This window comes from Asparagus officinalis, chromosome 5 (assembly GCF_001876935.1).
Source record: "Asparagus officinalis chromosome 5, Aspof.V1, whole genome shotgun sequence".
NCBI lineage: Eukaryota > Viridiplantae > Streptophyta > Magnoliopsida > Asparagales > Asparagaceae > Asparagus > Asparagus officinalis.
In genome coordinates, this window is record NC_033798.1 from 127,021,829 (window position 1) to 127,032,052 (window position 10,224).

At 36.7% G+C, this 10,224-nt stretch overlaps 1 protein-coding gene across 1 annotated transcript; it reads left to right on the forward strand.

Moving 5' to 3' along the window:
* On the forward strand, positions 1,210 to 1,947 carry LOC109842584 (acidic mammalian chitinase-like; the record flags this gene model as incomplete). The annotated part of the gene is made up of 2 exons (XM_020411441.1): positions 1,210 to 1,594; positions 1,685 to 1,947. Coding segments are annotated over 2 exons (432 nt in total), but the record flags the coding sequence as incomplete, so codon positions are not given.

Below are 10,224 nucleotides of genomic sequence, written 5' to 3' on the forward strand. Positions count from 1 at the left end.
TATTTATATTTTATTATTCTTTATTTATTATATAATACATTATTAACATATTAAATATTAGTATTTAATATGTTATTATATTATTATATAAGATATTTTATTTATTATATTTTTATTTTATTTATTATATTTTTATATTATTTAATATATATTACTAATCTATTAAAATAATTGTAATATAGTATAGAATAGTTGATAATAACTCTATATTAATTAGATTTAATATGTTATGTTAGATACTATATTAACATCTTCTCAAACTCAAAATCAAAATACCAAATTTAAAACACCTAAAATGTGTTTTCAAATAAGTGTTGTGTTTTTAATTTGAGGATGATTTAGCTCAAAAAACACATGGTTTTCAAACTCATGGTATTTTATTTTTAGCAAAAATATCATAAAATTAAGTAAAACATCATGGTATCCAAACAGAACCTTAAAATAGCATTACTCAATTGCAAGTAGACTCTTGTAACATTGGACCAAGTCTGAATAGACCTCCGTTGTGAATTTTTTTCGGATCTTTTAACACCCAAAAAAAAGCAATTGAACATCTATCCTCTCAGATAGACTATATAGGATCAATGTGTCTCCTCATGTTGACTATTTTACGAGTCAAATATCTCATTTAAGAGTATATTCATTCAAATAGAATTACACTGTATCTATCCACGACATGACTTTATTTGCAAGGGGTTTTTGCTTTTAGACCCATTTATTTACTCCCATTTATCTTTAAACCCAAATACTATTATTTGTATCTTTAAGCTCAATTCACCTTTTGTATTTATCTTTAAATCCAATCTTCAAAATACTATATTTTCACCCCTTGTTTTTATATTTTGGAGATAAGGTTTAAAAATAAATACAAAATGTGAATTGGGCTTAAAGATAAAAATAATAGTACTTGAGTTTAAAGATAAATGAGAGTAAATAAATGGGTCTAAAAGCAAAAACCCCTATTTGCAATTGAGCGACACTACATAGGTATATCAGCAATTGGCCGATAGTACAAGAGTCTATTCACAATCAACCCCTTGTAAGGAAGGTTCTAGCAATTTTAATTTTTGAGGATTGATTTTGGACCAACTTTTAAGAACAATGGAACATTATAGCAAATTGCCCCACGAAACTTTACCATGTGACACACTGGATTGCCCCGCTTTAGGGAAGGTCTTATAAAATGCTTTATTGATAATACAGAACTAATATTCACAAAGCTTGGAAAATGCAGGTTTACCCGCAAATAAGATTGTACTGGGCCTGCCTTATTATGGGTACGCTTGGGCCTTGGCGAATCCGAACAATCATGGCCTGGGAGCGAAGGCTAATGGGCCAGCTAGTGGGCCGGGTATCGATTCGGATGGGTCTATCACGTACAGTTCGGTGAGGGATTTTATTCAGACGAATAACGCGGTGGAGGTGTACGATGCTACGGTGGTTGTTAACTATTGCTACGCCGGGAGTACGTGGATCGGATATGATGACGTGGCGTCGATAAGTGCGAAGGTTAAATATGCGAAGGGGAAGGCTTTGCGTGGTTACTTTGCGTGGGCTGTGCACGGGGATTACAATTGGGTCCTCTCCAAAAATGGTAGGTTATATTATCGCTCATATTTTAATTAATTAATTAAATTCTTATTTCATGTTCTTTTCTTATTATTATTATTATTATTATTTGCAGCTAAATCAGTGTGGGAATCGGGAGCTCAATTAGTATACGTAAACTAATGGAAGGATGTAAAGAAAAATTGGTGTGGGACGCTTTAAATAAATTCTTTCATCAAGACAAATGCATCGCTTAGATTTTCTCTCTTTGTATGATCTGAAAGAAATAATAGTTGTATATGCATGTAATAAAAGGATATACTATATGACATATCCTAAATGATATATGTGTTGGATTTAATCTAATAAATCTATTTGTGGGCACATATGATTAATCAATGTGTATTGCTATCTTTCAGGATAACGCATTAAAGTGATCAATTAAGTTGGGTTAATTTGATATTTAAATAAGTTATGGGGTTATATGTGCAGATACCAGGTTGTAATTGTGATTTATTGAGGGGCTAAATTACAAAAGTACAACATCTATAAATAAGGGGTTATGGTCCCTAACCTAGGGTTACATTCTCTAATTCTCTACACCCACATCTAGCTAGAGAAATTCGGTTTTAGAGAAACCCTAAGGTTAGAAGATCCAAAACCCAAAATCAAGATCAATCTATGGATTCAGGTATAAGCTTCCGCTCTTATGATTATTGTTAATCTCTTTGAATTAATCATGGCTATATGGTTTTAGATCTCAAGTTTTATGATGTAGATCTAACAAGTGGTATCAGAGCCACCTTGATTAATTCTTAGGGATTTAAGTTTTATTGGGTTTTTTGATCTTAAATCTCTGGTTAAAGATTCAATTTTTGGGTTCGGATGAACAGTAACGAAAATTTTCGGATGAACAGCAATTTTTTTTTGTTCGGATGAACAGTAAAGTTTTTCAGATGAACAGTAACTGAAAAATCACCGGTGAACAGTAACTTTTTGGATTTTTCTTTGATTTTTTCTTCAATTTTTTCCAATTCTGGATCTGTTTTGAAAATAAAAATCAAAGATTTTTTGGGTTTGTCGGCGGCGGTTTCAATTTGAAACCCTAAGGGTTCACGGCGAAAATTAAGGAGATGGTTACCTCAAACGAACCTCACGTTCGTTCAATTTGAACCGAACTTCGCGTTCAAACGAACTTCGCGTTCGTTATCAAGTGAGCCTCGCGCTCAACGAACTTCGCGTTCGTTCTAAGGTGAACCTCGCGTTCAACTCAGGTGAGCGTCAAGCTCAATTTTAACGAACCTCGCGTTCGTTCTAAAGGTGAACCTCGCGTTCAACTCAGGTGAGCGTCAAGCTCAATTTTAACGAACCTCGCGTTCGTTCTAAGGTGAACCTCGCGTTCAACTCAGGTGAGCGTCAAGCTCAATTTTAACGAACCTCGCGTTCGTTCTAAGGTGAACCTCGCGTTCAACTCAGGTGAGCGTCAAGCTCAATTTTAACGAACCTCGCGTTCGTTCTAAGGTGACTTCAGTCGAACCTCGCGTTCGAACTTCAGTCGAACCTCGCGTTCGAACTTCAGTTGAACCTCGCGTTCATCCTTTTTTTTTAACGAACCTCGTGTTCGTTCTCAAGTTGAACATCACGTTCAAACGAACCTCGCGTTCGTTCTCAAACGAACCTCGCGTTCGTGCTTAAGTGAGTCTCGTACTCAATACAGTCGAACCTCGCGTTCGAAGTTAAGGGAACTTCGTGTTCATTATGGTTAAGCCTCGGCTTTTCATGGGTCCACTTTGGTATACTTAATTTATTCAATTAAGTTATGGGCCCTAATTAAGCTGTGAGACCCCAATTAAGTTTTTGGAAATTCAGTTGATTTAAATTTTTTAATTTAAATCTAATTCGGTTTTTAATCAATTATTTAATTCAAATATTATGACACTAAGGTATTAAGGTTGTCTCTCACTCCAATTGATTAATTGAAACAAGAAGTTGCCAAAGTAACCTCTCTTGTGTAGATTGTTCATGAGGAATGTGAGATGTTTGTGTGTATGCTTTCGTGTAAATATTTAATCGGCCCAAAGGAAGGTTAATATTTATTTAGACTGTATACACATCTGCGATGATAAGCGTGTGACAATTATAAGGTTTACATGTGAATAATGAATCGATCCAAAGATAGTTTCATTATTTGACATGAGTTATTGTCAATGTTTGATCATTGCAACAAGGTATCACTTACAAGTTAATATTACTGTCCAAAGACTTGATATTAATGTTGTGCCGGTATCTTGGATGGGTATTGTCATTATTTAAATTTTATTGATTATGGTTATTGATGTGAGCATTCTTTTGTTTTATTTCAGCTAATGCATCTGCTGCAACAATTTCTGCTAACATCAACTCAATTCCCATGCTAAATGGGACAAACTTCAAGGTTTGGAAAGAGAACATATTAATTGTTCTTGGCTGCATGGATCTTGACTATGCATTAAGAACTGAACAACCCCAACCTCTCAATGCGGATAGCACTCCTGATGCAAAGAAGGAGCATGAGAAGTGGGAGCGTTCAAATCGCATGAGTCTTATGATCATTAAGCGCGGCGTTCCGGAAGCCTTCAGGGGCATAGAATCCGAAGGGATTACTAAGGCTAAAGATTTCCTTGCCGAAATTGAGAAGCGTTTTGCGAAAAACGATAAGGTAGAAACAAGCACGCTTTTAGCTCGCTTGATTTCAATGAAGTATAAGGGCAAAGGAAATATCAGGGAGTACATTATGGAAATGTCTCATATTGCTTCAAAGCTTAAGGCACTTAAACTCGATCTTTGTGACGAGTTATTAGTGCATCTGGTTTTGTTGTCTCTTCCTGCACAGTTTAACCAATTTAAGGTCAGTTATAACTGTCAAAAGGAGAAATGGACTCTAAATGAGCTCATTTCATACTGTGTGCAAGAAGAAGACAGGTTGAAGCAAGATAAGACAGAAAGTGCTCATTTGGCCTATGCCTCTAAGGATAAGGGCAAGAAAAGGAAGAATGATAAGGAAGCTGCTAAGGGTCCAGTTGAGAAGAAACAACATAAGGATAATCAGGGTTGTTTCTTCTGTAAGAAGCCTGGACATGTAAAGAAGGACTGTACAAAATATCACGCCTGGCGTGATAATAAGGGTACGTTCCTTGCTTTGGTCTGTTCTGAGGTTAATTTAGCTTCAGTACCTAGAAACACTTGGTGGTTAGACTCTGGTGCTACTACTCACATAAGTGTTTCTATGCAGGGTTGCCTGAGCTACCGAAAGCCAAGTGATGTTGAAAGACACATCTTTGTGGGCGACGGACAATCGGTAGATGTGGAAGCAATTGGGCACTTTAGGTTGTTGTTAGGAACTGGTTATTATTTGGATTTAAAAGATACTTTTGTAGTACCGTCTTTTAGACGGAATTTGGTTTCTGTTTCTGTATTGGACAAATCAGGTTATTCTTGTTCATTTGGAAACAGTCAATTCAGTTTATCTTTTAATTCAAATGTTGTGGGAACCGGTTACTTGAGTATTTATGACAACCTATATTTGCTTGATACAATTGCTTCTTACAATGAATCCTTGCATGTGGAATCACGTGGTACTAAGCGTAAATTAAATAAGGAAAATTCGGCGACATTATGGCATAAGCGCTTAGGTCATATCTCAAAAGGTAGAATTGAGCGTCTTGTGTCTGATGGCATTTTGGATTCCCTTGATTTTTCGGACTTCGACGTATGTGTTGAATGTATCAAGGGAAAACAGACCAAAGTGAAAAGATTAGGTGCCAACAGATCTTCGGATGTCTTAGAATTGATACATACGGATATTTGTGGGCCATTCCCTACGGAATCCTGGAATGGTCAACAATATTTTATATCATTCATAGACGATTACTCACGTTATGGGCACCTATATCTTATTCATGAAAAATCTGAGTCTCTGGACATGTTCAAAGCCTATAAAGCTGAAGTTGAGAATCAACTCAACAGAAGAATTAAAACCGTCAGATCTGATCGTGGTGGTGAGTACTACGGTAGATATGATGGTTCAGGTGAACAACGTCCAGGACCATTTGCTAGATACCTAGAGGAATACGGTATCGTCCCACAGTACACCATGCCGGGTTCACCTAGCATGAATGGTGTAGCTGAAAGACGAAACAGGACTCTTAAGGATATGGTAAGAAGTATGATTGCTCATTCTTCTTTACCAGAGTCACTCTGGGGAGAAGCACTTAAGACAGCAGCTTACATTCTGAATAGAGTACCAAGTAAAGCAGTTGCTAAAACACCTTATGAGCTTTGGACTGGTCGAAAGCCCAGTTTAAAGCATTTACATATTTGGGGATGTCCAGCTGAGGCAAGGCCTTATAGGCCAAATGAAAAGAAATTGGACTCCAAAACAGTTAGCAGCTACTTTATTGGATACTCTGAACGCTCTAGGGGCTTTAAGTTTTATGATCCCACTATAAGGAACATTTTTGAGACGGGAACAGCAACATTCTTTGAGGATGTTGAGTTTGGGGGGAGAAATAAGGTTAGAGACATTAGTTTTGAGGAGGAATTGGCTTCAGATCCAATCCATACAGTTACTTTTGACAATATTCAGGTTCCTATACCTGTTGTTGCTCAAGAAGTAAATCCGGAACCTCAAGATGATAATGTTGAACAACTCCCTGTTCCAGAAGAACAAACTCAACAACCTCAAGAACCAGTGCCATTAAGGAGATCCACGAGAGAAAGGAGAAATGCTATTCCGGATGATTATATTGTATTTCTCCAAGAACATGAGGAAAGTAGTGGAATGTTAGAAGATGATCCAATCAACTTCTCTCAGGCCATGAAAAGTTCTAACTCTCAACAGTGGATTGATGCCATGAATGAAGAGTACAAGTCTATGCAAGACAATAAGGTTTGGGAACTTGTCCCATTACCAGAAGGTGCAAAACCAATTGGTTGTAAATGGATTTTTAAAACCAAGCGGGATGCAAACGGTAATGTGGAGAGGTATAAGGCACGTCTTGTGGCTAAAGGCTATACTCAAAAGGAAGGCATTGATTATACAGAGACTTTCTCTCCGGTTTCATCGAAAGACTCTTTCAGAATAATCATGGCACTTGTTGCTCATTATGATCTTGAGTTACATCAGATGGATGTTAAGACTGCATTTCTCAATGGAGACATTGATGAGATGATCTATATGGTGCAACCAGAAAACTTTGTGTCGGGAGACCCAAAGAATATGGTCTGCAAATTAAGGAAATCCATCTATGGACTCAAGCAAGCTCCTCGTCAATGGTATCATAAGTTTCAACAAATAGTTATCTCGTTCGGTTTTGAGATGAACATTGTTGATGACTGTGTATATCACAAGTTCAGTGGGAGTAAGTATATTTTTCTGGTTCTGTATGTGGATGACATCTTGCTTGCCACTAATGATATAGGCATGTTGCACGAAACCAAGAGATTTCTATCAAAGAATTTTGAGATGAAAGATCTTGGGGACGCCTCTTTTATATTAGGGATCCAGATACATCGAGATCGCTCTCGGGGTATTCTTGGATTATCACAAAAGAGCTATATCGATAAGGTACTTAAAAGGTTTGGCATGCAAGATTGCAGACCAGGTGACACCCCTGTTGCTAAAGGAGACAAGTTTAGTCTCAATCAGTGCCCTAAAGGTAACCTTGAAATTCAGGAAATGCAGAAGATTCCTTATGCTTCGGCTGTAGGAAGTCTAATGTATGCTCAGGTATGTACGCGTCCGGATATTGCGTACATTGTTGGGATGTTAGGCAGATACTTAAGCAACCCTGGTATGGATCATTGGATAGCAGTCAAAAGGGTTATGAGGTATCTTCAGAAAACAAAAGATTACATGCTCACATACAGAAAATCAGAGAAATTAGAGGTCATTGGGTATTCGGACTCTGATTTTGCTGGATGCCAAGATAGCAGGAAGTCTACATCAGGCTACATTTATATGTTAGCAGGAGGAGCTATATCATGGAAAAGTGTCAAACAAACACTAGTAGCTTCCTCCACTATGGCAGCAGAATTTGTAGCTTGCTATGAGGCATCCAATCAGGGAATATGGCTGCGAAATTTTGTCACGGGACTGCGCATTTTGGAAAATGTTGAAAGACCACTAAGGTTATATTGTGACAATAAATCTGCAGTAATGTATTCCAATAACAACAGGAGCTCAACTAAGTCAAAACATATTGACATTAAGTTCCTGGTTGTGAAAGAAAGGGTACAGAGTGGACAGATATCCATAGAGCACATTGGGACAAACTCCATGTTAGCTGATCCTCTTACTAAGGGATTGCCACCTAAGGTCTTTCATGAGCATACTGCTCATATGGGTGTGGTATTATTTGAGGATATTATGTTTTAGTGGGAGTTTGTATTTGTGGTGCTTTATGTTTGTTTGTATTGTCTGATCAGAATAAAGTTTTCAGTTAAGACACTCTGTTACATTATGTTTGGTTTTGATCTCACTAAGGAGGACCAGTTGAAAATAGACATGTACTGATCACATTGCATGTAATTTTCATGCTGCACATCCATGATTGATCTATGTCGTTTGATTGTATTGGTATATGTGACCATTGATGGGTCGAGTCACGATAAATGTGACGAAGGCCGCTTTGATCCTATATTGATATAGTCAATGGACGAGATTGTTCGGAAATACCATTTCAGTGATAGCAATTTTTGAGCTCATAAGGTTATACACAGTTTAAGGAATCATATGGTGCCCAAGTGGGAGATTGTTGGATTTAATCTAATAAATCTATTTGTGGGCACATATGATTAATCAATGTGTATTGCTATCTTTCAGGATAACCCACTAAAGTGATCAATTAAGTTGGGTTAATTTGGTATTTAAATAAGTCATGGGGTTATATGTGCAGATACCAGGTTGTAATTGTGATTTATTGAGGGGCTAAATTACAAAAGTACAACATCTATAAATAAGGGGTTATGGTCCCTAACCTAGGGTTACATTCTCTAATTCTCTACACCCCTATCTAGCTAGAGAAATTCGGTTTTAGAGAAACCCTAAGGTTAGAAGATCCAAAACCCAAAATCAAGATCAATCTATGGATTCAGGTATAAGCTTCCGCTCTTATGATTATTGTTAATCTCTTTGAATTAATCATGGCTATATGGTTTTAGATCTCAAGTTTTATGATGTGGATCTAACAATATGAACTACAAAAAAGAGCTTTCCCATAAATGAACTCAGTTGGATAGAGAAATGGGCAACTATCTGTTACATTTGATTTTTTTTTTATCAACTAGATCTTATAAAATTATGATTAAAACCGTATTTAAATTACCCAGTGGTTTTGAACTTGTTTCAACTGTCAGGAAAAAAATAATAAAAGTTATCAATAACAGGAGACTCTTTTTTCTTTTTTAAATATCAGGAGACTCCTTAAAATTATAATTTGAATTTCTTTTCTGTTGGAGTTCTTTCATGGCGGAGATCCAAGGAAACGGCTGACTCCATTGTTCGACTCTCTTCTGGGGCCTTTTAGACGCGTTGCTCGAAGAATCCCTCCCGTCAAACAAGAGCAATGGCTTCCCACAATTGCTCCCCTCTCATTATTAAATTATTCCAATTAAGAAAGTTTGCAATCAATTAAAAACCCTAAATTTACGGCCAATGCAAAAACGAAATCTTGCACCGTATTTTGCGAAAACAAATTGAAGGCCCCTAAGTGCAAACAAGGGCAACATATCGACCTTGCGATGAGCTCTCTAGATTTGGGTTTTGTGAAGGGATATAATGAGGAGTAGGGGGTGCATTCGGTTCGGGCGTGGCTCGGATACGATGCTTATCACATCCATATCCACTTACCCATCTCGGTTGCGGACACGAATACAGATATAGTTCTCTAAGAAAAATTCATATCCATATTCGCTAAAACCGGATACGGATATACATGCGGATCTATAAAAGGATGTGCATGAGGATACAAAACGAATATGAGAAAAATAGATAATTTAAAAAATATATATACTTCATGTAATACAAAAGAATACATCAATATATTCATTATATCTGAAAAGCTAATATTAGACATATTGATCATCAAAATTAACCTCAAATTCTTAATCTTAAGGATTAAAACTATATTAACAATATGGCTAATATGTATACAGATATTTCGGATACGGATCCGGATATTTCACTACAAAACCATATCCATAATCATATCCTATCAGTTATAGATTTGAATAATCATATTTGTATCCTAACGGATACTGTTACAGATATTTTCTGGAATACGGATACGGTTTAGCACCCATAATGAGAAGACATACTACTGGGATCAGTGGGATATTTGGGATTCACAAACAAAAGGCAAATTAATTTTTCCGTGGGCGTTAAATTTACGCTACTCGGCAAAACAAAATAGCGTTGATTTGACTCGTAATACCATCTTACACGTATTGGGCCAAAATTGGGCCAAGTAAATTCATATGTATTCATTTCAGCTAAACACAACCGGCGGTCATTACTCGCGTCAGTGTGCACAAAGGCACTGTTTAGCAACAAGATATTTATGTCTTATCTAAGAGATTGTGTCTTATTGACTTGGTCAATAAGCATTAGAGCTGTTTGGTGACCAAAAATAGGAGGAG